At 33.8% G+C, this 26,863-nt stretch overlaps 1 protein-coding gene, 1 long non-coding RNA gene and 1 other non-coding gene across 5 annotated transcripts in view; 2 read left to right on the top strand and 1 right to left on the bottom strand.

Moving 5' to 3' along the window:
• The window catches only part of LOC118201208 (serine protease 1-like), a 37,590-nt gene extending 32,112 nt beyond the window's left edge, over positions 1–5,478 (bottom strand). The window contains exon 1 of one of the 3 annotated variants that reach the window (XM_085812084.1): positions 5,344–5,478. In XM_085812084.1, the coding sequence (XP_085668210.1) occupies positions 5,344–5,440 (97 nt within the window). In that variant the 5' untranslated portion in view covers positions 5,441–5,478. The remainder of the gene's footprint in view (positions 1–5,343) is intronic. The other 2 variants (XM_085812086.1, XM_085812085.1) reach the window with 2 other exon arrangements.
• The window catches only part of LOC146998958 (uncharacterized), a 38,681-nt gene continuing 14,815 nt past the window's right edge, over positions 2,998–26,863 (top strand). Inside the window, exons 1-2 of the long non-coding RNA XR_015039846.1 lie at positions 2,998–3,382; positions 3,498–3,566. This is a non-coding gene — a long non-coding RNA (uncharacterized LOC146998958). The remainder of the gene's footprint in view (positions 3,383–3,497; positions 3,567–26,863) is intronic.
• Positions 20,798–20,869, top strand: TRNAG-UCC (transfer RNA glycine (anticodon UCC)). Its single transcript has one exon. It is a non-coding gene; the product is annotated as a tRNA-Gly (tRNA).

Below are 26,863 nucleotides of genomic sequence, written 5' to 3'. Positions count from 1 at the left end.
AATTCAAACATTCCTCTGTCATTAAATGTAAGACAAGATCAGATGACATGTGGAGTATAAGTTAATGCTATTAATGAGTAAACTGCATTAACTTTATGTTAAAAATTTTCTAATAAAAGTACAATACTTTTCTTTGTCTTTATATAAAGTACCTAGAACCTATTGATCTACTTCAAATATTTTAAGATATAGTGTTCTAATCGTGGGATGGGGTTCCCCGTGAAAATATAGTTCTAAGGATTCCGTGATTTCACAAAGCTGAAGACCACTAATCTAATCCTTATAAATGCTTAGTGAATGAATGAGACGATAATGCAATGTACTGTGACGTTTAAATAAATTTAAAAACTCAGATTATAGACATTTACTGACGTTAATAAATAATGAACGTAAAAGATACCTGAAAAACAACTGAAAGATCCATAAAGAGCTGTATCCGAATGTTAAATCTCTGAAAACTGACAATAATGTTTTAGCTGTGGTATAAAATGACAAGTAATTCATTTTATCAGTTTTCAGATTTTAAGGAGTGGTTAAAGAGTGATTAATTAAATTATGCAATAAGTTTTAAATTTCTGTTGTTTAACCAAATCCTTTTTACTTCCTTGTACGAAGTAAAAAGGAAGTATTGTAATCGCGAAAAGTTTCAAGCAGCATATTTCAACGAAAATATACATTTTGACCGCTATCGAATGCAATTTAACGATGTTTTTGCGTGATATCTGTACGTAAGAACAGAATAAAAGACTCTTTTCCTTCAAAAAAATTATAAAACTGCTTTAAAATGAATTCTGCAGAGAATGTTTCGTGGCGTCTGTACGAACGTATGTACGTACATACGTATCTCGCATAATTCAAAAACGAGTAGCCTCAGAATGTTGAAATTTTGTATATAGGACTGCTATAACATGTAGATGTGAACCTCGTATTTTGCGTGCAATCGGCCGCACCAAATGTATATAAATATATATATATATATATATATCCACTCTGTTACCCGGCTCAGTGATCTCAGTTTCTTTACTTTTATAAGTTTGTAAATTCTACATTTTTTGCTTTAAAAATAATTGAATTATGTTGTTTTTATCTTCCGGTCAATGTTTTTATGCCTTTAGTAAATCCGTATGCAATATTTTTAGAATTATCAACAATTTTAAAGTTGTTTAAGTGCCGCTAAGCCTAATAATTTTCTTGATGGCGGCCATTGCTTGTTTACATTTGAAACAGCAGGATAGTGGATTTGTTGCCAATCTAGAGAAACTTAGCTTCGCAACGACAAAGATAACGCCTTCATTTATTATTGCGAATTAAATCATGCTTAATCCTTTCTGGAATTTTTTAAGGAAATAAGAGTTTCAGATTTACTTCGTAATTTTTAATACAGATATTTTGAGTTTTTCTGTATTTTTGTCTTGTCGCGAAGTGAGAACTAAATTAATTGAATGAGAAATACTGAATCGTCTGTGAAAAACTGTTTCTTTTTTGTTTTGTTTGCTTAATTTCTTTTATACATCGTTCTAGCTTTATTATATTGTTTGAATAGAACATGTGGCAACGATTAGTTAATTCTTTAAATGATGTAAATTTTGTGCATTCTGAGTTATAATATGAACGAAATATAATATTAAGTGAACCTAGCACCAGAATGTCACTATGGTAAACAAATAGAATGAATTTAAAAGAATACATTTATTCTACTGTGGTTTATGCGCTGTCGGCGAAGTAGATTTAATTCAATCCAATACGTTTAAATGAAATGCAAGAAAAAATGCGTATTATTCAATATTCCGTACAAGGAAGTCATTTGGTGTACACGTCAAGTTTTTTATTTCATAGAAAGATTATTATATGCATTTGTTAACTGAAATTTCCTGAAATAATATGTACTACAGCAGTTAATGTTCTGATAAATATAAATGACAGAACATCAAAATCTTCTTGAAAGCTAAAAATATAATTTTTAAACGCTAAACTCGAGATTGGATTCCTTCGAGACTGACAAATGGTTGCCTAGAAGTGCGTACAATGATCAAACATAAAATGAGCGCGGGGGAGGGGGATTCAGTCGCGGCTCAAAATACTTTCTAAAATGACAGGATAGAAGAAATGCAACAATGGTGCATAGGTAATTCCTGTGCCAGCTGTCAAAGCAATTCATCATAGCTAAAAGAGAAAATGCATATAAGACATTTATCTGCAATAAATCTAATTTTATTGGTTGCCCTTTAACATTACAACGGAGGTAACTTTTTGTTTCAAATATTTAACAAAAGAATTGTTAACATTAGGCACTTGGGATTTTTATGATTGTTACATAATTCAGTGCAACAGATATATTCAGTCTTTGAAGAGAATAAATGATTCCGTGCGTAAATACCTTCCACCTTTTTTTTTTTTTTTTTTTTTTTTTTTTTTTTTTTTTTCGTATTTTTCATTTTCCTATTTAGTATATTTTTTTTTATTTAGTTTCTGGTATATTTTTCATTTTAGTATTTAGTGTATAACAATTTTCATTGCATAAATACTTTAATCGTACATTAATCAAAATATTTAAAATATCAGATGTTAAATTAAATTGGACATGAATTACATCAACAAATTATAAAATATGCCTAACTGTTATAATTATCTCTGATTGGTATAATACTGTTACGGACTTGGTATTTAAAAAGCTAATGTTGATTCAATTATAAATTAAATGGTTTTATTTCCCGCGCAGTGTAGCGCGTGACGAATATTAAAAGAAAGCTAAGCCGGAAAAATTAAAAATACAAGAGCACGTGCATTTAACATTTAATGAGTAAATATCTCTTTTTGATTTCGGGAACGTACTAGAAAATTCTAGCGCGCGATTTGAAAATCTTATAAAAGGAGGAAAACCTCTCAGTTCGTTGGAGTAATAACCATGCTCACGTGACAAATCTGATCGATGCGACGCATTTTTACTTAAGGATATCCCTTTTCAATGCAAATGGTGTTTACTACAAGAAACTTGAATTAATGGACTTTTTATCGGCTCATTATATTGACATTATGTTGATAAGTGAGACTCATATCAAGCCTTGTGATAAGATCAAAATTCCGTTAAAAAAAATATAGCGTTATTAGAAGCGATAGCTCAGGACTACCCGTGGAGGTACTGCAGTTGTGATCAAGAATCACATTAAATTCAACACTTTCAAGCTCCCGACGACGACGAGATTAGAATACGCTGCAATTCTTGCTAGCAGTACGACCAATGAGAATTACCTTATAGTAGCAGCGTACAACCCCCCGCAGGATATCAACTTACAGGACTTAGACATCATAATGTCGACGAATTTCCCTACCATACTTGCGGGTGATCAAAATGCAAAAGATCGCTCCTGGGGAACCAGGATGGGTAAGTGAAGTGTCCATTTATCACAACTGATTATTATCTGTTTTAGAAATTATTCTTTTTCTAATCTACAGAATTGAGAACTGCAAAGTTTCATCCATTGTTCAATTCTTTTCAGGCTATCCAGAACTTAGTGACTAGTCCAGAAGTTTTTCTTAGAACTTTTAAAAAGACAGATGGTTATAAAGTAGGTTGATTTTAAGCTGTTTAGATAGCGCTCTTGATGTAAAACAGGGATTTTGCTCTGTCGGTACACATAAGAAATTTAAAAGCTTCTCTTGCAAACTTATAAACTGAGCCTTTAAACAGTTCTTTTACATTGTAGAAATAAATGTGCTTGTTTTGTATGCTTCCATAAATATTTTGATAATTTGATATTATAGATGTAAAATACAATGGTTATGTATGAATGATTTGTGGAAATATTTTAAGTATTGTGAATGGGTTTTGACCAAGGATGATTGCATTGAATTCTTATGCTTCATATGTGAGTGGAATGCAGAGTAAAAATCAGCGTTGTGAACAAACATATAGCTCACTGAAATCAAATTCAAAATCACTGAGGTTTGATATTATTCGATTAGAGCAAGGGAAAATATTCAAAATAAACACCGTATTGCACATGTAAATTTTAGAACAAAACCAAACATTTTAATATCAAGAAGACTTAGTTTTGGCCAGCAGTGGCGTACCATTAATTATATAAAATGTAAAATATATAAATGAAAAAAAAATCTGAAAGATTTCAGATTTTAAATTACGTCCAAAGGGGCGTTTTTTTTTAACAAATTGCGTGTTACCATTATTTATTAAATATCATGTTCTTCACATTTAAACCATAAAATCAGTTCAAAAGCAGTATCGCAAAATAATTTTAAATTGAGCATATCTTTAGAATTTCCGATACATAGTTTCACGCGCTGTAGATAAAAATGTTTTTTCTGTACAACGTTGCCATTGTTCGCTTTGAAATCCTTGAGTTTGTTAATCAAAAATTCGTTAAAGTTTTACAAAATATAAAATCGCTAATAAAACAAATTCCAAATTTCCAATTTGGGCTTACAGATGCCCATATTCGCAGTAGGATTACGTCATTTAAAATTGGATAGATCTAGGTACCGTTGTTTTATCGTTGTTGTACGTACATTTATGCAGCTTCTTCATTATTCAATTTCTTTAAATATATATGCGATAATATTTCGTGGCAACAATTTGGAAAGTGATACAGCCTTTTAAAGTTTTCAACGCAAAATACCACAACGAAAATAATAGTCCTTCAGGAGCAAATTGCTCCTTTAGACTAATAGTAATGTAAATCATACAGCAATGTACAATAACTGCTACAGCAAATTAAAAAAGAAAAGTAACCCCTTATCACTATTACTGGGATTGAAATCCTATCTCGTATGCACAAGTTCCGAGTTATGAACGACTCTACGTGCCCTTATTACCAGCTAACTCATAAGAATATTTACAATTATATAATTAAAATAATATTCACAGTTCCTCACAAGGAATATTTACAATTATATAATTAAAATAGAGGTTTGAGAACTAATGTCTTGCGCGTATGTAAACAAACTTGCATGGTGTATGTGGTTCTTTGAAGCAACCACTTTATACTAGTGATTACTCACTTTCGCCTGTTCGATAATTCAATTTAACTAACACATACGGACTGCAAAAATTGTTCGTAAACAAGAATGCCATTAAAATATAGATTTGTTAAAAGCAAGGCGACAGTTCGTAAAAACGCATATTTCGTATAATGATAATTCGTTAAACAATGTATGTTCATTTAAATAATAATAATAACAATTTATATTTTTCTTATAAATATGCCATCAAAAATGACATCCGGAAGAATTTACGTGAGAACATTTCCCTTCATTTTTAATTAATTATTGCATTAATTGTTTAATGTACCAAAAAATAAATAATTAATTATAATTGTTTTATATTACCTGCAATTCGGCCACCGTCTGGTGGAACACGAAAAGAAACCAAATCGCCGGAAGCATCTCTGTGGATTTGCGATATGAAGGTCGCCCGGCGGCCCATTCTGGTGCGCTTGAAACCACATGTGTTCTGTCAGTCAACCCCTTCGAAGAGCCCTCAATTGGTTCAAGCTCTTAACAGGTGTGGATAGGATACATCTTCCTCTTCTACTCAGCTGCGAGAGACGATAAAGGTTACGTACGCGCAACTGCTTCAATACAAAAATAAGTCAAAAAAGAAATGAAATACTTTCAGAATTTCTCTCTCAAGACCTGTTTGCGCCATTTGTCGATGACTGGATGTAGGCAGAAATTAAATTTTAAATTATAGGCATTGTGGGTGGAATAGATGTAATATATTTTTACTTCTTGTACGAAGTAAAGGAAGTATCGTAATCAGGAAAAATTCCGGGTATCATTTTTCAACGAAAATATCCATTTTGACTGCTATCGAATGCAATTTAATAATATTTTTGCGTGACATCTGTACGTAAGGACAGAATAAAGGACTCTTTTCCCCCCAAAAAAATTATAAAACTGATGTAAAATAAATTCAAAAAGAGATTTCTTCGTGGCGTCTGTACGTACGTATGTATCTTGCATAACTCAAAAATGAATAACCTCAGAACTTCGAAATTTTGCATATAGGACTGCTATAACATGTAGTTGTGCACTTTCGTTTTTCGTTGCAATCGGCCGCACCAAGCACATATATATATAAAGATGCAAAATATTATAAAAAATAGAACGGCTTTGCTCTATGCGAACCAGCAACCTTTAATTAACTTTCTGCAATTTAGGATTTTTCCCCTAGACCAGTACTTTCCAGAACATTCGAGCTTACTTACGTAACCGCTTCTGTAAATAGAGAATTCGCGCCGTTTTGCGTCAGAAGCTCCTATCTCCCTCTGCTGCTAAGATCTGTGCAGCGCTTCTCATCTTCCTTCCCTTTGTTAGAATAGTTATGACGTCAAAAGCCTAGATTTCATCGTATTTAGTTTGAAACACTATTTGATATTGTTACGAAATGTAAAGGCGCAGTAAGAAGCAGTTTTAGGGTTGCCATAAAATGGCACCGGAAGGCAGGGTTGCCACATTTGTCGAAAAATCGTCCATTTGGTGACAAAATTGGCGATATACCATGTACGGATGGAGAACCTTCTGGAACGAATTCTTACCGGTTTAGCCCAGAATATCCTCGAACACAAGCCAAAAGCTATATGAACCCTGCTGGTTCGCAGTCAGTGTCTGCTGGTCGGTGAACTGCTGGTCGGCAGTTCAGCCGAGACTGAAATTCATTCAGAACTTTAATTTGTATTATTTGAAATTCTTATGTGTTTAATTTGCGTATATAACTTGTACATAGTGTAAATATTTGTTTCTTTAGTTATGTTATTTGTTTGTTTACCTTTTGCTTGTATCGAATTATGCTTCTGACCAAGGATTGTACTGCCATAACGTGCAGTCCTTGGGATGGGGTAGTGTTAAAAGTCAAGAAGCGGTAAGGTAGCTTCCCCGCAAAGCAAGTTTAAGGTTGCCATAAAATGGCAAGAGTTGCCACATTTGGCGACAAAATTGGCGATATACCATGGACGGATGGAGAACCTTCTGGAACGAATTCTTACTGGTTTAGCCCAGAATGCTCTCGAACACAAGCCAAAAACTATATAAACGCTGCTGGTACGCAGAGAATCTAGAGTGCGAGATAGTTGGTCTCGAGTTAGTCAGTCTGTGCGGAGTCGATCGAGTTGACAGCCAGGCAACTAGTGCCGAGTGGTCGTCGAGTGCACCGAAAGAGTCTCTTAGTGTATCGCGGTTAGTGCATCGTCGAGAGAGTGTGTTGAGCTCCGGGAACGACTGAATCGAAGAGTCGGGAGCCGTGCTCTCTGTGTCGTCGAGTGCATCGCGAGTTGTAGCGTGGAGAGTGTCCAGAGTACCCGGAGTTCCAAGAACGACCGAGCAGAGTCGAAAGCTGTACTCTGATGCTTTGTGGTGAAGCTCTTTCCGCCGTGAAAGCCTGATAACCTGTCGCTGATTGTTCCAGCTTGTTTATAGTAGTTAATCGACAACTACAAAACGTGTTTTGGAGCTGTCCTGACAATACTGGTAAATTAAGTCTGTTTCGATACTTCATCAAGTGTCGTCGTTATTCACTCCAAATCTACGAACCCCGTACGAATGTGAAGGAAGAAAATAACGTTACAACAAGTGACAGGAAGAAAAAAACGCAACAACTGGTGTCAGAAGAATAAAAAAAGTAACATTATGTAATTAGGAAAATTTCATCTAAAAGAATTATCTGCCATTGGAATTGAATAAAGATGTGCAATTAAAAGCAAAATCCTTCTGCGTCATCATTCTGCTGCCTTAACACTCAGCCACAGAAATGCCCGGACTTTGATGCCAAGCTTCGTCATTCATGTCCATGGCTGCTAAAATATCACATATATAGCTCTGTTACTGAGCTCAGTGAGCTCAGTTTTTTTATTCTTGTATGTTGGTAAATTGAGCATTTTTCCTTTAAAAATGATTGAATTGTGTTGTTTTTATCTTTCGGTTAAGGTTTTTATGCTTTTAGTTAATCTCCATGCAATATCTGTAGAATTATCAACAATTTAAAAGATGTTTAATTGGGGCCAAGCTTTTTTTTTTATTACCATAGCAGCCATAGTTGTTTACATTTCAATTTTTAATAAAAATATTTTGAGTTTTTATGTATTTTTGCTTTGCCGCGAAGTGAGAAGTAGAAGTGAATCAATTGAATGAGAAATATATCTAATGAAATTCGAGAAAATAAGTTTAAATTAAATTCAGGAAAAAATGCGTATAATTTAATATTCCGTACAAGGAGGTAATGTGGTGTACACATCAGATTTTTCATAAAGCCGTCCTTCGCGCACTGTAAAAGTATACTTATTTTCTATTTTAGACGCATCGCTATTCGCTAGGTAACGTGACTTTCGTTAAATTACATGAAACTTTTTTGTCTCCCAGCAAACATAAGAGATAAATTTGTTTTATTCAGTAATAGTGTTATCATAGATGAACAAAAAGTAACTATTTCGTTGAAAAAATATTATGTAGACTCAATGATTTATATAACTGGTATTTTTCAATAAAATTTTAATATATAACAATAAAATAATAATAAAACAATAATATGTTCCAATGGAAAGAGGATGAACAGGGGGGGGAAAGAGAGATGGATAAAGGCCTAGATGACTTAAATGTTTTATCAGATTTAACAGATAAAATATTGTTACGTTATTTTCTTCCTTCACGTTCGTACGGGGCTCGTAGATTTGGAGTGAATAACGACGACACTTGATAAGTATCGAAACACACTTTAATTTAGCCAATATTAATCAGAACAGCTCCAAAAACACGTTTTATCATCGTCGAAGATCTACTATACACTCGCTGGAACAATCAGCGACACAGCCTTCAGGTTATCAGGCTATAATGGTGGAGACAGCTTCACTGCAAAGCACCAGAGTACAGCTTCCGACTCTGCTTGGTCATTCTCGGAACTCCACGTACTCTCCACGCTACAACTCGCGACGCACTCGACGACACACAGAGCACAGCTCCCGATTCTTCGGTTCAGTCGTTCCCAGAGCTCAACACACTCTCTCGACGATACACTAAGAGACTCTTTCGATGCACTAGACTACCAACTCGGCGCTAGACTTCGAGACATTCGCTCAATGACTATCAACTAGCTAGATGAGGCACTCTAACTAACTCTCCGCGTACCAGTAGGGTTTATATAGCTTTTGACTTGTGTTCGAGAACATTCTGGACTAAACTGGTAAGAATTTGTTCGAGAAGGTTCTCCATTCGTCCATGGCATATCGCCAATTTTGTCCATGTCGCCAAATGGGCAATTTCTCACCAAATGTGGCAACCCTGCCTTCCCCTGCCATTTATTGGCAACCCTAAACCTGCTTTGCGGGAAAGCTATCTCACCGCGCCTGGACATTTCGCAACAATATGTAAAGAGCTTCTAAGAGTAAAGCTTTCGCTTCTAAGAAATTATTTAATCAAATAGGTTTATTGTTAAATATGTTATTGGAAAATGCAACTGTGACTAAGGCAGATGTAAAATAATATTGGAATTAATTTCTCTCCTGAAACCCGCCCTGAGGTTAAGGAGCGACAGCTCTGCTGTTTTTGTCCCTAAGTCATAAGAAGAATTTTTATCCTTAAGAAGTAAGTAATTATATAAAAAAGAAAGTTTTTGAGTGATGGACAGATTAGTAAATCAAAATCCGCGTATGAGCTGAAAGGCTATCGCCTTAAAAAAGAAGAAGTAATGTTACAGACTGACAAATCTAAAACTCCAAATAATAAACGGAAAATAATTACAATAAGTAAAATACAATTGAAATATATACAAGAAAAATAGAGTGTTTTTACCATTTTTAGCTGCTGCCATACCCTTTTTAAAAACTGCATCTAAATTTGCAGTTCTGCCTTTAGTAATAAGTGCTTTATCTGGTTTAGTTGTTCCAAAGGTACAAAAACAGATGAAAAGATCTGGATCATCGAAAACTAAGCCAAAACGTCTTAAAAATTGAAAAGGGAGTATGTCAACCAATAGGAATTGCAGGGCAAATGGTTAAAGAAAATACAAAAAAAAAAAAAAAAAAAAAAAAAAAATGCAAAAGGATTAAGGATGTTTTTATGTCAGAATTATTACATAAAAAGACTAAAATATTTGAAAATGGAATTATTAATTTAGAAGAAACTATAGGTCCTGGAACTCTTTGGGTTTGTTATTGCAATGATCCTAAACATAAATATATAAAATATTTTGATCATTTTGCTGAATATAATTGCATAAAAGAAAGTCGAAAAAATATTTATTCCTGATTGCATTTAATATTTTTTTAAATTATCCAATAAAAAGATTTATATTGCGTGTAATGATGCTTTTATACAACATCTTGTTTAAATGTGATTTATATTGTACGAAATATATCACTGAAAGAAATAATGGTAAATCACCTAAAACTGCACTCGCTTCTCTTATAGAATACCCCGGCTAACATAATGAACATTTAGTTCTTTTCAAATACATAACTTATTCAGATTATTATAATAAATTAATACAAATGTTTTCAAAGGCTTTGAGTATGTACAGATTCAAATTGTATCTCGTCTCGTCTTTTGAATCTTCTGAGAGCGAAACTGAGGCTTCAAAGGAATATATAAAAATATTTAAGCAGATTAAAACGAAACCAATGGCTTATGTTAGTTCAGAAAATGAAATTTATTACGAGTTTAATATATGTGGGATTTTAAATCCATAGCTTAATATTTTTCCTCGCGCGCTGTCTAAATTTTAGCTGTTGACTGCACGATTGAAATTGATAGAACTCTCGCCACTTTGTTTTATGAGAGGAGATGTAAGATGTTGTTTTATAGCTGTAAGATGATGTAGATGTTGTATTAATAGATGAACTATATTATAGATGTATTAATATTTTATTAAATGTGTTTTGTTTGAATATGAATTCTGATTTCGAAACTAAAGAACCCACAAAATTGGTGTCAGAATCGGGATCAAATTATAAACAACAAATAGGGGAATATGAAACAATATTGGATAAAAGAAGGAATACTTCTGTTAATAGTGAAATCGATGCATCAGCTGCTCGAATTTTCAACGACTCTTCTTATGCTGCTGTTGATGAAGATCATGAGCTAAAACAAAATATTAGTAAGTCATCAGTTCAATTTCCATTTTCACAGTTTCCAAATGCGTATATAAATTTTTAATGATATTTAAGGCTTTATTAGTAAATGAATATGGTGTTCAGTGTAACTCAATTACACGAATTATTATCAAAACGTAAAATGCAGGAAAAAGAATCTCTATATGAATATTTTTGGTAATTAAAAATCTATGTTCCAAAGGTAATATTGAAAACGCCGCTTTAATTGAATATGTTATTAATGGTATAAACGATTCTACATTTAATAAAGCTATTCTTTATGGTTGTAAAACGTTGGCAGAATTTCAGGAAAAACTTAAGATATATGAAAAAATTAAATTAGAAAATGATAAAAACAAATTCGTTAAGCCTAATTCTAAAACCAGAAGCAACCATTTTGAAAGTAAAATAAAAACAAATATTCGTTGCTATAACTGCGGGAAACTTGGTCACGCGGAGAATTTATGCAAAAATAAGAGCAAGAGAAAAAAATGCTTTCGTTGTAATTTATTTGGACACGTAGCCGCAGAATGTACAAGCAATAAAACGGATATAAAAGATCTTGCTATAGTGAATCATATATTTGTAAAGAAGCAGTTAAATGATATGCATAAAATTGTATCAATAGATAATATAGAAGTAAAAGCTCTGATTGATACAGGAAGTGATATAAATATAGTATCCGAAATTATTTATAAAATAGTTGGATCACCTAATATTAATCCTTCCGATTTGATTCTAGTAGGCTTTGGTAATAATAAAGTAAAACCTATTGGTTATTTTAAAGGTTCTATACGAATCGATGATTGTGAAATTAAATCAAATATTTATGTTGTGCCTCAGGGAACAATGAAAGAAAGTGCCGTTATCGTCAATGAATTGCTTTCGCATATGGAAATTATTATAAACAAGAATGGCATATCTATGAAAGTAGCAAAAGATGAAAATTTATCGAATTTAATGTATATAAATGTACATCAAGAAGATGAGTTAGATAATTATTCGAATATTAATAAAGCATGTAAATCCAAAGAAAACCATTTAATTGAATATAATACTGGTGAAATAGAAATATCAACAGTAAGAAAGAGTAAACAGCAAGAGAAACTTCCAGCTAAAGAACTGGATCCTGGTATGTCTGAAAAACTTAAGGGAACACAAGACAAAAGAAAATCGACTACTAATATTGAAATGCGTAAATTTTTAAAAGATGACCAACCTATTTCTTTGAGACTCAGACGTTTACCAATTATAGACAAAGAAAGTGTCCAACTAATACAGGAAAAAGCTATTTTACAAATGGATTTGGATGCTAGATCTTTGGAAAGAAAACTTTCTGTATCAGAACAGACTGTAGAAATGTTACAGAAGCAACTATCAGAAGCAAAGAATGAAGTAGAAGCTGCAAAATTTCAAAGGAGAACCAAAGATAAAACCCTGTCTGAAAAAGAAAATGGAGTTCAAAATGTTAAATTGAACATGCAAGAAATGCTAGCTTTAGAAAGAGAGTGCATGATTGAAAATGCTAGCTTTAGAAAAAGAGTGCATGCCATGATTTGTATGAATAATGTAATTCCTCATCGTCTGAAAACCTGAAAAAGTAGTGTCAGAGAATTTTTAAACAATGTTTGCATTAATTGAAAAGGAAGAAAACGAAGATATTAAAGCAAATGTTTCAGGAAAATTTCTAGTATAAGGAGTTCAGGAGTGTAAAATTGATAGAATTATAAGGTATTTCTCCCGCTTTCTTAGCATGCATGCCTTCGTGGGGTAAAGATCAGCACGCTCGATGCGTATTCGAGAGTCCATAGTTAGGTAATGCTATAGCTGAATACCATGAATACCAAGTCCGTGGTTAGGTAATGCTATAGCTGAATACCATGAATACCAAGTCCGTGGTTAGGTAATGCTATAGCTGAATACCATGAATACCAAGTCCGTGGTTAGGTAATGCTATAGCTGAATACCAAGATTACTGAATATCAGTTAGTATACAGCGAAAATATCTGGATATGTTCATGAAAGGAAAGGGTACTCAAAAGAATTTATGTTGGATTTTCATTTATTTTTTATAATAAAAATTCTGAAAAAATCAGAAAAATGGCCCTATGAGCAGTGGGTTTTATAATTACAGACATATTTAGGGCAGTGACGTGTACCGCTGAGTATTACCTTACATCTTTTATTTTGATCTTTTGGGGCTACTTTACATCTTTTAACTTAATCTTTTGGGCTCATTTTATATCTTTAATGAGTCCTTTATTTTCTTCAATCCGAATGAACGTCACTTCCATTCAGACGAGGCTAGGCCCAATGACTTTTGTTCTTTGAGCTCATTATATTATTATATTAACCACTACAGTATCTCGGATCCATTCAAAGTAATTAAAAAAATGAACCTATCATTGCAATAATTAACCTATATTTTATAAATAATAATAATAATATATTTTATTAATAAAATAATAATATTTAGTAATACATTAATTATATTCCATAAAAACGCGAAAACTGAAAGGTTAGAATCAAGGCCAACTTATACTCTTGGTTAGAATACAAAAGTAAATAACGAAAACATTTTAACATGTGCTGCCCTCTAACAGGAGTTTAGCAAACGAAAAAATAAATTTAGGCAATTTAAATTTATTTAAAAATAGAGAGTACTAAATTTAAAATTAAATATTTACAGAATTTAAATTTATTTAAAATTAGAGAATATTAAATATTTAGATAATTCTGAATGTATAGGTAATGAATGATATTCGTTTTGAATTCTGGTCCGAATAAAAAGCCTTTAGCCGAAAGGCCATAGCCTTTAAAAAAGTGTTTAGCAATAAATGGAAGAATTCAATAATCTCTGATATTATCCTAAAACTTTAAAAATGAAAGGTTTAATTCCTGGGAAATATAGTTTGTTCTTATTGTGAGAAGTTCGAACTAAATATGGAAATTCATGTCTTGTGAAAATAGAAGTAGATAAGAGTATTTTCTTGCAAAAAGTCACGGAGAATTTTCTGATTAAGGAATCAAAAATATTAATAAAAGAAATTATATATTCAACCATAAAGACTTGATAGATGTACAAGATATGTATGAATTAGACAAGAATCTTAAATTTAGCGGAGGATTTTTAATTTTTTATATATATCTTTAATTTTATATATTTTTAGGGTTGTAAATGGTTACCATACACTTTTACAAAATATATAATATTTTGATATCTTTCAGTGAGAGAAAATGTTCTGAAAATTAGTATTTTTATATTTTTAGTGGCATTACTTTTTTTTTTCTATTATTTGGTATAAAAAGTGATTAAAAATTGTTCTGTTCTTAGAATTATTACTTCGTACACGGAAGTAAAAATGAAGACTCATGCAGACATTGCATATATAGCTTTTCAAAGTTTTCCTGCGAAATTCACTGACGTTTCACCTCTATACTATTGTGCCTTGGGTCTTTTGAAAAGAACTCTTTCTGAGAGCAAACCCACCACGCTTCATGGACTCTGGAAAGTAATGGAAGAGAAATGGAAATGAATACCCCTGGAAATTTTGGGACTTACCCATCTATCATGAAAATCACGATGCAGACTTAAAGTCCAGAAAAAGACTAGAAGATCGAACATTTAAAAAAACTAAGCTTTACATTTTAGACATTAATTATAATCAGTTCCGAGAACTAATGTGTAATCCCACTTCGTAGTTAAATCCCACTGTTTTTAGACTTAGATTTAGACTATAATTTATCGAGCTGTTGCGAAGAGCAATGTTGCCGGTTCCAGAATTAAAGCCCAAGGGCACTTGACATAAAGAAAATCCGGACGTGGAGAAAATCTCAGATGAGAAAACGGAGAAAAGGGGAAGAAGAGGAGCAAGGCAAAAGGAGCAAGACAATCCAATCGGACAAGTTCGCAAAACGTGACGAGCGATCATAGCTTTCAAGGAGGACCCAAGACAATGCAAATCAATGACAACAATATGAGAAGATACACTACAGCAATAGTTCCAATGACAAATTCAAATACAACTAAACAACCTCAATCAATAGTGTTAAATACAACACAATACAATACAACTATGCAACACAATATTAATACAACTATTCAACGCAATACACTACAGCAACTCAAAATAAGCAATCTACACTCATGTCCATAAATTAAGGATAATTCGGAGTCACGCGGAAATCCAACTCTAAAATAAATATATCACCTGTAAAATCACTACACACATCTTCAAGAATCATATGCAAATTTCAGGAAGTAACCAAATGACACCGATGGTACGTCACAATGACGAGAGTGTAAGAGAGTGATATATAAGGAATACAGGCAAAGGAGTAAAATTGTTCGCAGGTGCTTTATAAGCATTTCAGTGCAATAACCGAATAGTTATGACACAAAGGACGCCTTGGATGATTTTTTACGTGATAGAATTATCGGCCGTCTGGAATGTGGGCGTACCCAACTGGAAGTATCAGACGAACTTGAAATTGCCCAGAGTGTCATCTCCAGGCTTTGGCAACGATTCCAAGATGATGATAATGTGAGTAGACGTTATAGCACAGGTCGCCCCAGAGTTTCAACGCCGAATGAGGACCGGTATTTGGCAGTTACTGCCAAAAGAACAGGCGGAGCACAGCCTCAAACCTGTCTCGTCAGCTCTCTTCAGCCACTGGTACGACAAATTCAAGGCAGACCGTGTACAGACGCCTAGGGCAGATTGGTTTATATGCTCGTAGACCTGTCAGATGCGTTCCACGTACTGCAACTCCCTGTCGCCTGCGGTTAGCCTGGAGTAGAGAGCATGCATTGTGGACACCGCAACTGTGGGCTTGTGTGATGTTTTCCGACGAGTCCAGGTTTAGCTTGCAGTCTGATTCTCGCCGGATTTTCATATGGAGAGCTCCAGGTACACGTTACCACGAAGAAAACATCATTGAACGACACCGTTACGGTGGTGCAGGAGTGCTCGTTTGGGGTGGAATTTATTATGGGTTCCAGAACTGACCTGCATGTTCAAATTGGAACCATGACAAGCCATATCTATCGGGACGTCATTCTGGAACAACATGTACGTTTGTTTCGGGGCGCCATGGACGCACAATTTGTGTTTATGGATGACAACGCTCGTCCTCACCGTGGAAACATCGTAAGCGAATGCCTTCAATCGGAGAATATCACCTGTATGGACTGGCCAGCATTCTCACCGGACTTGAATCCAGTACAGCACGTGTGGGACATGCTTGGCCGACGAGTTGCAGCCCGTCAACCTCCTCCTACATGTCTACCGGACCTTCGGAGAGCATTGCTTTTTAAGTGGTGTAATATCCCCCAAGATCAGATCGATAATTTGATACTCAGCATGCCTAGGCGTTGTAAGGACTGTATTGCATCGTCTGGGAGACATACAATGTATTAACAATCATAGCAACCATGTAATATTTGTTTTTTGTAAATAGGATTTTTTTGTAATTTGCTCCAGGGAGAAAAAAATCGCTAATTTTTTTAATAATATCAAACATATAGCATCTTTTTTTGCTCTTTACCTTTAGTTTAATAAATAAGCTTTACAAATAAATCAAATTTGTTTTGCTTCTAACTCTTCCTTTGCCCGACTTTGCATTATCCTTAATTTATGGACATGAGTGTATTTACAACACTACTATATCATCACAATGCGAAAAATCTCACAGCATTAGTTCTATCTATCTCTAAGAATAATATTCAAGCTACAGAAGAACTTCTATCAAAATCAGATGCATTGGAAGTATAAACAGCTACCAATTGAGGAGCTAAGTGAAAAGGTTGTCGTCTCCTCCCATGAAGGTGTGAGCTGCAAGTGGTCTGACGCTTCTATCTTGGAAGAGAATTTCATAATTAAAGACTTGGGAGTAATTAATAAAGTCACATTGCACAATTTTGTCGAAGAATTTTTCATTAGATCTTCTGATGTAATCTGGAATCGTCTCAAGTTTTAAGTCTCTGTGTAAAAGTTTATTGCGGATAAGATAGTGCGAATCAGTAATAATGCGTAAAAAATTTGTTTTGCACTACTTGTAATTGATGCAGTTGAATTTGAGTGACCGTGTTCCAAGCAGGAGCAGCATAACAAAGTATCTGTCGAATGCAAGTGGTATATATATATATATATGTTTTGTGGTACGCAAGCTAAGATTTGAATATTTTCCAATGACTGGGAGAAATCTGCATTTTATGCCCATGGCTTTGCTGTTGACACTATTAATGTAGTTAGACCATGTGAGCCTTTGGTCCAAATAATTCCTAAATATATGGCCTTTGTAACCAGAGGAAGAGTTTCCTGAAAATGGTAGAGGTCTTTAAAAGCAATTGTTTGCTTAGTTTTGCTAAGAATTAAAAGTTGTGACTTGCTAGCATTGATTTTTAAGTGCCAATTTGTGCACCAGTCTTCTACGGCATAGAGGTAATTTTTCATTTTGTCTATTGCATTATTAACTTGGATGGATTTAATTGCAATCGCCGTATCGTCGACATAACATGCTAACAGAGAGTAATTGTCCAAACCAGGGTGAGGAAAATCTGATATGTAGAAAAGATATAGCACAGAACCGAGAATACTTCCTTGTGGAACGCTGGATCTTATAGGTCTTAATTGGATTTTTCATTTCATTGAACGACGAAGAAAGTGCGGTTCTGCAAAAAGGAGAAGATCAGAAGAATGAGTTCTCTAGGAAGTCGCAAGTTGATAAGCTTGAAGACGAGCCCCTCATGCCAGACGCGGTCAAAGCCACTGTTGTTTTCAGCGCTGTTTTTTCCTCATCGTTTAATGTTACCAAAATAGCGGTTTTTAAGTAAAATTTAGCATATCTCATCGAAAGTTGTTCAGTATTTTCAGAACATTATGCAGAAAAACAACCACTAAGGTTCAATGAATCAGATCTCCCCGCTTAATAGTCATATAAAAACTGTATTAATTAAAATTACTCTGATCAGTTTCAATCCCATCAAGAATTTTAAAATATTCCATGGCTTTAGAGGAAGCACTTCCGCAGAGAACCCGGTAAATGTAAACATTGCCAACTTTGGAGATAATAGTTCAAACCTGGTAACCCAGCAGATTTGTCCTATTCGTTTGTTCGAAGTTTGCAACCATTCCTCTTGCGTTCATTTTGTTGAATTATCACTGTCGTTGTTCGCATTTGCAGATTTATATTATTCTTCTCTTATTTATTATTTTTTTTTTCCTGAATCTTTTAACAACGAATAGATAGAAATATTTTCCTAGATAGTTGCCGGTTCTCGGTTCGGGATGAAAGGAAGAAAATACGGCGGGAGGGATGAATGCTAATTTGTAACACGGCTCTAAGAACTATGAGGTTTCCAACCTCTAAAATAATTTGTTTCCGTAGGCCTCTCAAAAATATGCATGTGCATTTTAAATAATTAAGTAATGCTTTTGTTTTTATTATTGGTTATTGTCATCTAAAATTATGAGAATAAATCAGTTTTTATGGTGTAAAATTTTAACAATTTTAACAGGGTCCCGGACGCCATCGATAAAATATTGCAGCGACAGAATTTCCCTCGTTTCTCTCGGGCACTCCGTAAAGGCGAGGTGGGACAGCCTTTCAACATCCGTGGCAAGTTCCTGGAGTGATTCGGTGGGCTTCTGTTGACGGGATTTTAATTGAAGCCTGCTGTAGTCTTTTAAACATTTCTCGTCAAAGCGCAGCTCCAATGCGCCGGATAGAGCTTCGAAGTCAAGTCTTTGGTTTTCGGGAAGCGTCTGCAGTATATCCGCTGCGTCTGCTCGCAGAGAAGCGGCGAGATGACTGGCCTTAGCTTGGGAATCCCATCCATTCGCATCCGCAACTATAGAAAATTGGGTCTTATACACTTGCCAGGATGTCTTCCCATCATATGTGGATAGCTTCAGAGGTGGACGAACAGGCAACGGTAAGAATTTAAAATCATCACTCCCGCTCCCTGCCGTCGCTACGAATTTCTTTAAAGTATCGACTTCTTTCGCAACGGCTGAAACCCTATCATCACTTTGTTGCTCGACGGCAGAAACTCGCTCTTCTATACGTTCTTTTACAGAAGAAACTCTTTCTTCTATTTCTCCTTTCACCGAAGAAACTCATTATTCAATTTGAACTTTTACGGAAGAAACTTTTTCTTCAATATGCCCAACTTTATTTTCAACCACATCTATTCTGCCTTCCATAGCATCGAATTTGGTTTCTATTATGCAGGCAATTTCTCCTTTCATTTCGTATTGACTTTCTTCAATCTTTACTTGTACGGATTTTATTTCTTCTTTAACAGATTCCTTAACAACTTTTATTTCGTCTTTAAACGTTAATTGACCAGCTTCCAACTTTTTCTGACCAGCTTCCATCTTTTCCTGACTGGATTTCATCTCATCTTTCATTTCTTCTTTAAATGCAGCAAAGGCTGATATCAGCTGTCTTAACTGCTGTTCCATCGCTCTTGTAAATGCCATTCAAATCCCACTTCTGACACCAAAAATTGTCGCGTGCGTACGGGTTCGTTATGAAATGAATGCACAAGTCCGATGAAAAATGAACAAAAATTTATTATTATCACAACAAAAATGCTTAAATTTTCTCAAATTATCATGCATTATTACCATATCTCACAGTAGTTATCTTTTAACTACTCAAATGTCCAATAGAACGTAATTCAAAACAGCTAAAGAACGCTAATCCGCGAATTCGCTACAATCGACAAGAACAGTTTTCTAAACAACAAACTAAGCAACTACTACAAACTGAGATGTTTTCCTCCTTTTATAAGATTTTAAAATCACGCGCTAGAATTTTCCAGTACTTTCTCGAAATGAAAAAGAGTTATTTATTTATTTAATGCACGCGCTCTTGTATTTTCAATTTTCCGGCTTAGCTTTCTTTTAATATTCGTCACGCGCTGCACTGCGCGAGAAATAAAACCATTTAATTTATAATTGAACCAACATTAGCTTTTTAAATACCAAATTCGTAACACTATTGTTAATGCTTTTCTAACAATAACCTTTCAGAGGATGGCAGGTGTGACATAAATAGATGATTAAATTGAAATAAAAAATATTACTGATTATCTAAGATGACAGAATAGTTTGATGCACCACCATAGTCATCAAAATTAGCAAACCACTGCTGGTGTAAGGAATATATTGTTTTCTGTGTTAAATGGAATTTAAGACAAATTTTTTTCGTTTATCACATTTAACCGGTTAATTTCAGTATATTAATACTAATTTATATTTTTTAAATGAATTTTTATTTCCGTTATAAATGCTTATATATTGTCTTATAATCTTTTCTCTGCTAACTTGAATTTAATACAAATTTATTTTCGTACATCACGTTTAACCGGTTAGTTTTACATCTACATGCTTATTATCTGTGAATGTTTACTACAATATGCTTATTGTTTTGTCTGCTAACTTGAATTTACATGCACTAAAAATCACGTTTACAAAATATAACGTTTATGGCTCGGCTAATCGTCGCTGAACCGCGAGCTTGGCGAGTAAAAATGCAACGGGTTCTTTCCCGAAGCTCCAACGGGTTTTCTCTGCGGATGAAAACCCGCTTAAACCTGTAAGTTTGTTTTCGTCCTCAGACTCCGGTTGTGGATGAACTGTTATGAGCCGTCAGTAATCTTCAAAAGGAAAAAGATGCAATTACTTACCGAAGCGTCGGTGGTATAACGGTTAGCATAGCTGCCTTCCAAGCAGTTGACCCGGGTTCGACTCCCGGCCGACGCAGTAGTGTATTTTTGCTTTGAATAAATACAATTGCGTAGAGCATTTATTATCCTCAGCTTTTCAAATTCATAATTCAGTGACTTACGAAATTTTAATTCTAGTAAAATTAAAATGATAAATGTGATTCTGTTTTATATATATATTTATTTTTTTGAAAAATCGCTATGTTAGTTTCTTTTATTACAGCGGCAAATATGATTCTATTTAATATAGAAAATAGTTCAAAATAATCAAAAGATTTCATATTTTTTTTTTTAAATAAAAGAAATTTAAATGGAAAAAAAATAATGTTGTCCTAGAATTGTACTTTTGATTTGTGATTTTATTTGCCCATCATTTGGACTTTTTTTCTGAATGACTTATGCACGTAGAAGACCCTTTTCTTTTTTTCGAAAAGGAATTGTAAAATAGAATTAAAATAGATTCAAAAGGGATTTTTTTTCGGCGAACACTTTTTTGCTAGACTTCATTTAAACTTATTTCCTCGAATTATTCTAACTTAAACGTTTCCTCGAGACAAGTTGAAAATGACATAAAAAATTACAAATTTTGACAATAAATATTCTTATCAATATTTTTTCTTAGGGAAGTCAAACTTCTTATAGTTTTTATATTTTCATTACAAGTATAAAAATTTCCCAAATGTAAGTACATGAACCAGAAGACGGCATTAAAATTCAGATTTCGCCATTTTTAGAAAATTAATTTTTTTTTAAATTTGAAATTGCCAAAACATGAATATTTTCGTTATTTAAAACACTTCTGTAATTTGAAAAATATGTTTACGATCAACGATTGCGGAAATAAAGGCTGAGTAATGCAAGGGGAGGGGCTTTTTTGCAAGGGGCGGTGCATTTAAAAAAAGCACCGCCCCTTGCATTACTCGGCCTTTATTTAATTTTTTTTTTATTTCAGTTTATTTTTTAAATTACTTGTTTATAGTGACATGATATTTTTTACCTAAACCTGAAAAGGAGGTAACTAGTGAATGACTTTTATAAGTAATTTAATGTATTTATGTAATTAAATTTCTCTGTTCTCTTTGAATTTGGCCATTATGATCAGTATTACATTCTTTATTTTAAAGAATTACTGGCCATTCTGTTCTGTTATTAAAAAAAAAAAAAGGCTTGTTTCCATTTCTTAAGACGTTTATATAGCTCGATTGGGTGAAGAATTACGACTTTTATTAACCCCCTTTTTGTCATCTTCCTCTGCTTTGGAGCCAGTTTTAAATAAGAAATTTGGTCACTTAGCCATCTTAGATGGTTTCTCTTTTAGCACAAATAACTGAAAACACCTCCCCCCCCCCACACACACAAAAAGACCTAAAACAAGTGAATTCAATACCAATAAAATTCAAAATATCCTATAAATATACAAAATAAGAATTAAAGAAATGAGAAATGGAAAATGTCTAAATGGAGTAAGCGGGTATATATACTTCATACTTTTTTCAAGACTTAGGATACTTTTCAAAAGTGCTATTGTATCCTTACTTTGGAACCTAGCTCTCTTGCGATAAACTCTCCTTGGGAAATTTTCGGTATCAAAAAGTCATCCCAGCATCGAACAGTAGATGTACAGAGTTCTTTGCTTTATTCAAAAAATACAGAATGAATGTAGCTAAATCGATATCTGCCGCTTATAGTTTATCTAAATCTATAATCGACATCATACGAAAGAAATTTAAACTCGGTAATTTCTTCTCATGGGAAAAAAATAAATGTATGTGAATGCAAGAAAAAAGTTTAAAAAAGCTCAATTAGAACTTGGAAGAACATTGATGAAATGGTTCACCATTTAAAGAAGTCGCAATCTGCTACTATCAGAACAGATGCTATTTATAAACATATGTTTTAGATGGAGATTTATAATTGGTGGAAGAAATCTAATCGATAACTCTCAAATAAGTAATCTATCGTAAAATTATTATCATAATGGGAAAGCTAAAAAAATTAAAAACAAATTTATTAATTTAATGTAACAATAACTGCAATTAATTATAGCATAAAATTAATTTGCTCTCTTAAATAAATTTCTGTATTTTTTGAGAAATGGCATTTTTTCCCCCTTCTAATTAGATGGATATAGCGAACAAAACTTGCGGATCTTAGAAGTTCCTTATAGCTGGCTCGAATGCAGAATGGAAAGAAATCAGCGTGGGTGCTTAGTGAAGCCAAGCCTGCTATAGGTTATGAAGAATTTATGGGATAAAATCACTGCTGCCAATGCAATATGAACTTGCGAATAAGACACATTTAGAGCAAATAAGACGTGCGCTCTTCTTTTTGGTTTAAATGATTATAGCAAACGAGCACACGAGGGTTATCTGCCTAAGGGAAGGGATGACTTCGTGGAGAGCTTTCTGAGGGAAACTGGATCATATACAAGTTACACATAGGGAAAATCACGAAAACAACCATGCAGCCAGCCCGTTCACCAGGATTTGAACTCCAGACAGAACTACCAGTGTTTAGCAACTTTACTGTTCTATTCCTAGCCATGAAAGGCTAGCGCCAATGGTTCTACCGGAAACGAAGTTCCAAGAAAAGATGACATGACTATACTTGAATAAATTTCTGCATAGGAATAAATGCAAATTCTTGAATATATAAATATAGATTTTGGGGTACTTTTCTATTATTAGGATCAGATTCAGAAATGTGTGTATGTATACATATATGCATGGATGGATGTGTTTATACAATGTATATATATGTACGTACACTGCGCAAAAAATTAAAAAAAAAAATTGGACATTTCTGTATCTACCGTGGCCGATTAATAAAATTCAAATTGCGTTTTTCATGTCTCGAAAGCGCGACTTAGGATATGTATTAGATTTATATATAGCATAGTTTAACTATTATAGGTATTTCGTCACAATATTGGTCTTTTTCTGAAATGACATGCCAATTTTTTCCATATTTTGATTTTACAACTCAAATTATGCCAAACTGCCAAATTTTTTTTTAAATCACACGAGTACTTTTTAAAAAACTAGCTCTCAAAAATTTAGTTCCTCAATGTTAATTGAATTTGATATTTATTAATATCTCTTTTTTTTATTAAATTTTTGAAAGGAAGAATCAAATATTTCGGAATTTAGATTCACTCCAAATAAAATTCGCATATTTTTTGATTTATTTTTTTAATTTGTATTTTAAAATATTTTTTATAATTTTTTCAAAAAACCTTTTGTATATATATTTTTTATATAACCTATAAAATTTTTAACATCAGCTTAAAGTAGATATGTTTGTAGGCGCATTCAAAATTTTCTAAGATATACATATTTATATATTGGAGGGTTTTGAAATTTCGCATTTATTTTTTGAGCGATAATAACACTAAATGTGGTTTACGCACGTTGTTAAAATTATTTGAAGCCACGAACGATGACTTTTTTCCCACTCGTCTACAATGAAAAAAAAAGGGAGGCGGAATAGATTGCTATAAATTAAGAAGTTCGCCAAGTGAATTATTTCTCTGTAAATTTCGCACCAAAGTTTACAAAATTTAATATTTAAGCATAATTTGAGTCGTAGAATTGAAATATGGAAAAAAATTGGCATGTCATTTCAGAAAAAGTCCGATTTTTGTGTCGAAACACATATGCTAGAATGATGCTATATGTAAATCTAATATATATCCCAAGTCGTGCTTTCGAGACATGAAAAACGCAAGTTGTATTTTGTCAATCGGCCCAGTAGAACGAGGGATATAAAACTGTGCCCCCTTTTTTTTCGGCAGTGTACATACGCATGTGTGTGCCTATATACATACATAATACAATAGCTGCTTTAAAAATGATTGGCGACATCAAAATTAACAGTTTTAGATTTGGTGATCTCCACCTAAATTCATCTGTTCTCCCAAATTCGACAATCTTCTATGTTACATACCAGCCTTAAATTAACCAATCACAGATTAGCTCTACTTATACCTCAGACTTGGTATAAATACTCTTGGCAACAAAAACTAAGTCATTTCTTTACTAGCTTTCCCACTGCCAATACATCTCCATTGCTTCTTAACCAACTACATCATTTCCTTTTGAAAAGCCAGTGTGCATATAAATTTATCATATTTATTTATGATTGAATAAGTGTCTGCCAAATTAATTGGTTACGTGCGAGACTAAAGATTCGTGATTTATCGAAATCCAAATCATTATATCTTCATCTGTATGCATTAACCACAGCCATGACGGATATTGAAAGCTATTAAGAGTTCCAGTGTTCGACTCCACATTCAAAATCATGACATACATACATTTCTAAATCCTTTCCATACAACAGAAGAGTACCAAGTTTTCTCAATGGATAAATGTTCATCGTTATTAATGGAGGAAAACATTTTGTGAAAATTTGTCCTAATTCTTTTTTTTTTTTTTTTTTAAGAAAACAATTAAGACCCACCTTTATTTGGGGGGGGGGTGATTACAATAGTATTATATTCATTATATTGCATATTTGATAAAAATCAAATTTTAATCATTTATTAACTACGGCCTGGATTATATATTCAGACCACACTCAAACCACAGAATACACTACTTTAATTTAATCGACATTATGTATTAATAACTACTAACACATCGTTCAATAAGTCCCAGGACTAACCGACAGATGGTGTAGTAATATCAACTTGACTTCGTTCTTCGAATGACTTGTGTCTGATTTTCATGGCATTCGGACCAGAAATAGCGAAGCTATTGTGGTGAAAGTTGTACTACTTGTGCATTTGTGGACAAAATAGAGAAAAACGAATGTCGAGTGTTGATCAAACATTGCTATTTAATGGGCAAAAATACCGTCCAAGCTCAGCAATGCCTTGAAAAAGGTTATCCAGGCTCTGCTTCATCGAAAACAACCATTTGCCATTGGTATGCTGATTTCAAGCGCAGTCGCCCGGATACAAATGATGCCACACTCTCAGGTAGCCCCAATGAAGCAGTCACTCCGGAAAATGTGAAACAAGTGTTTAAAATCGTGACGAATGACCATAAAGTGAAAGCTCGTGAGATTGCCGAGATGGTAAACTTATCAACTGGAAGTGCGTGTACGATTTTACATGAGAAGTTGGGCATGAAAAATGTATTTTCCCAAAGGGGGCCACGTGTTCTCACAATTGAACAAAAGCAACAACAAGTCGACGATTCACAGAGCTGTTTTTCACCGTTTACTAGAAATAAACAGGATTTCTTGCATCGGTACGTGACAATGGATGAAACATGAATCCATTATTTCACTCCAGAGTCGAAGCGGCAGTCAGCTGAGTGGCGTGCATCCGGTGAAAGCCGTCCGAAGCATCCAAAAACGCAATAGTCAGCCGGCAAAGTCATGGCATCAGTGTTTTAGGATGCGCGAGGTATAATTTAACCGACTACCTTTAAAAGGGAAAATCTATCAATAGTGCCTATTACAGTAGCGCCTATTATTGCGTCTGAAGGATGAAATCGCAAAAAAAAAAAAAAAAAGACCACACATTAAGAAGAAAAAATCATCTTCCATCAAGACAATGCCCCGTGCCACAGAGTCAATGCAAACACTTGTTACATTGAACAAGTTGGGCTTCACTCTGCTTCCCCACCCACCATACTCCCCAGATCTAGCCCCTAACGACTACTGGCTGTTTGCTGTAGTCAATGGTGAAATAAATGGTTGCTGTAAAAAGATGCTCCAGGGAAAAAGATTTGGCTCGAATGAGGAAGTCATCGCTGCCACTGAAACTTATTTTTCGGACAAGGACAAATCATTTCACAAGCATGGTATCGAAAAGTTAGAAAAGCATTGGAATGATTGCATAGCTCTTCATGACGATTATGTTGATGAATAAACGTGAATTTTGTGAAATGGATGTTGTTTTCTGAGTTAGTCCCGAGACTTATTGAACGATGTGTTATCATATGTATCCTATGACTTTCAAAATTGTATTAGAGTATTCTCAATAAAATAAAAATAAAACAGTAATTTGCCTTGATCTATT

This window comes from Stegodyphus dumicola, chromosome 2, assembly GCF_044657685.1.
Source record: "Stegodyphus dumicola isolate Sdum_Otavi_A_Nest chromosome 2, ASM4465768v1".
NCBI lineage: Eukaryota > Metazoa > Arthropoda > Arachnida > Araneae > Eresidae > Stegodyphus > Stegodyphus dumicola.
The sequence above is the reverse complement of the archived record's forward strand: the minus strand, read 5'-3'. Positions and strand labels throughout refer to the sequence as shown.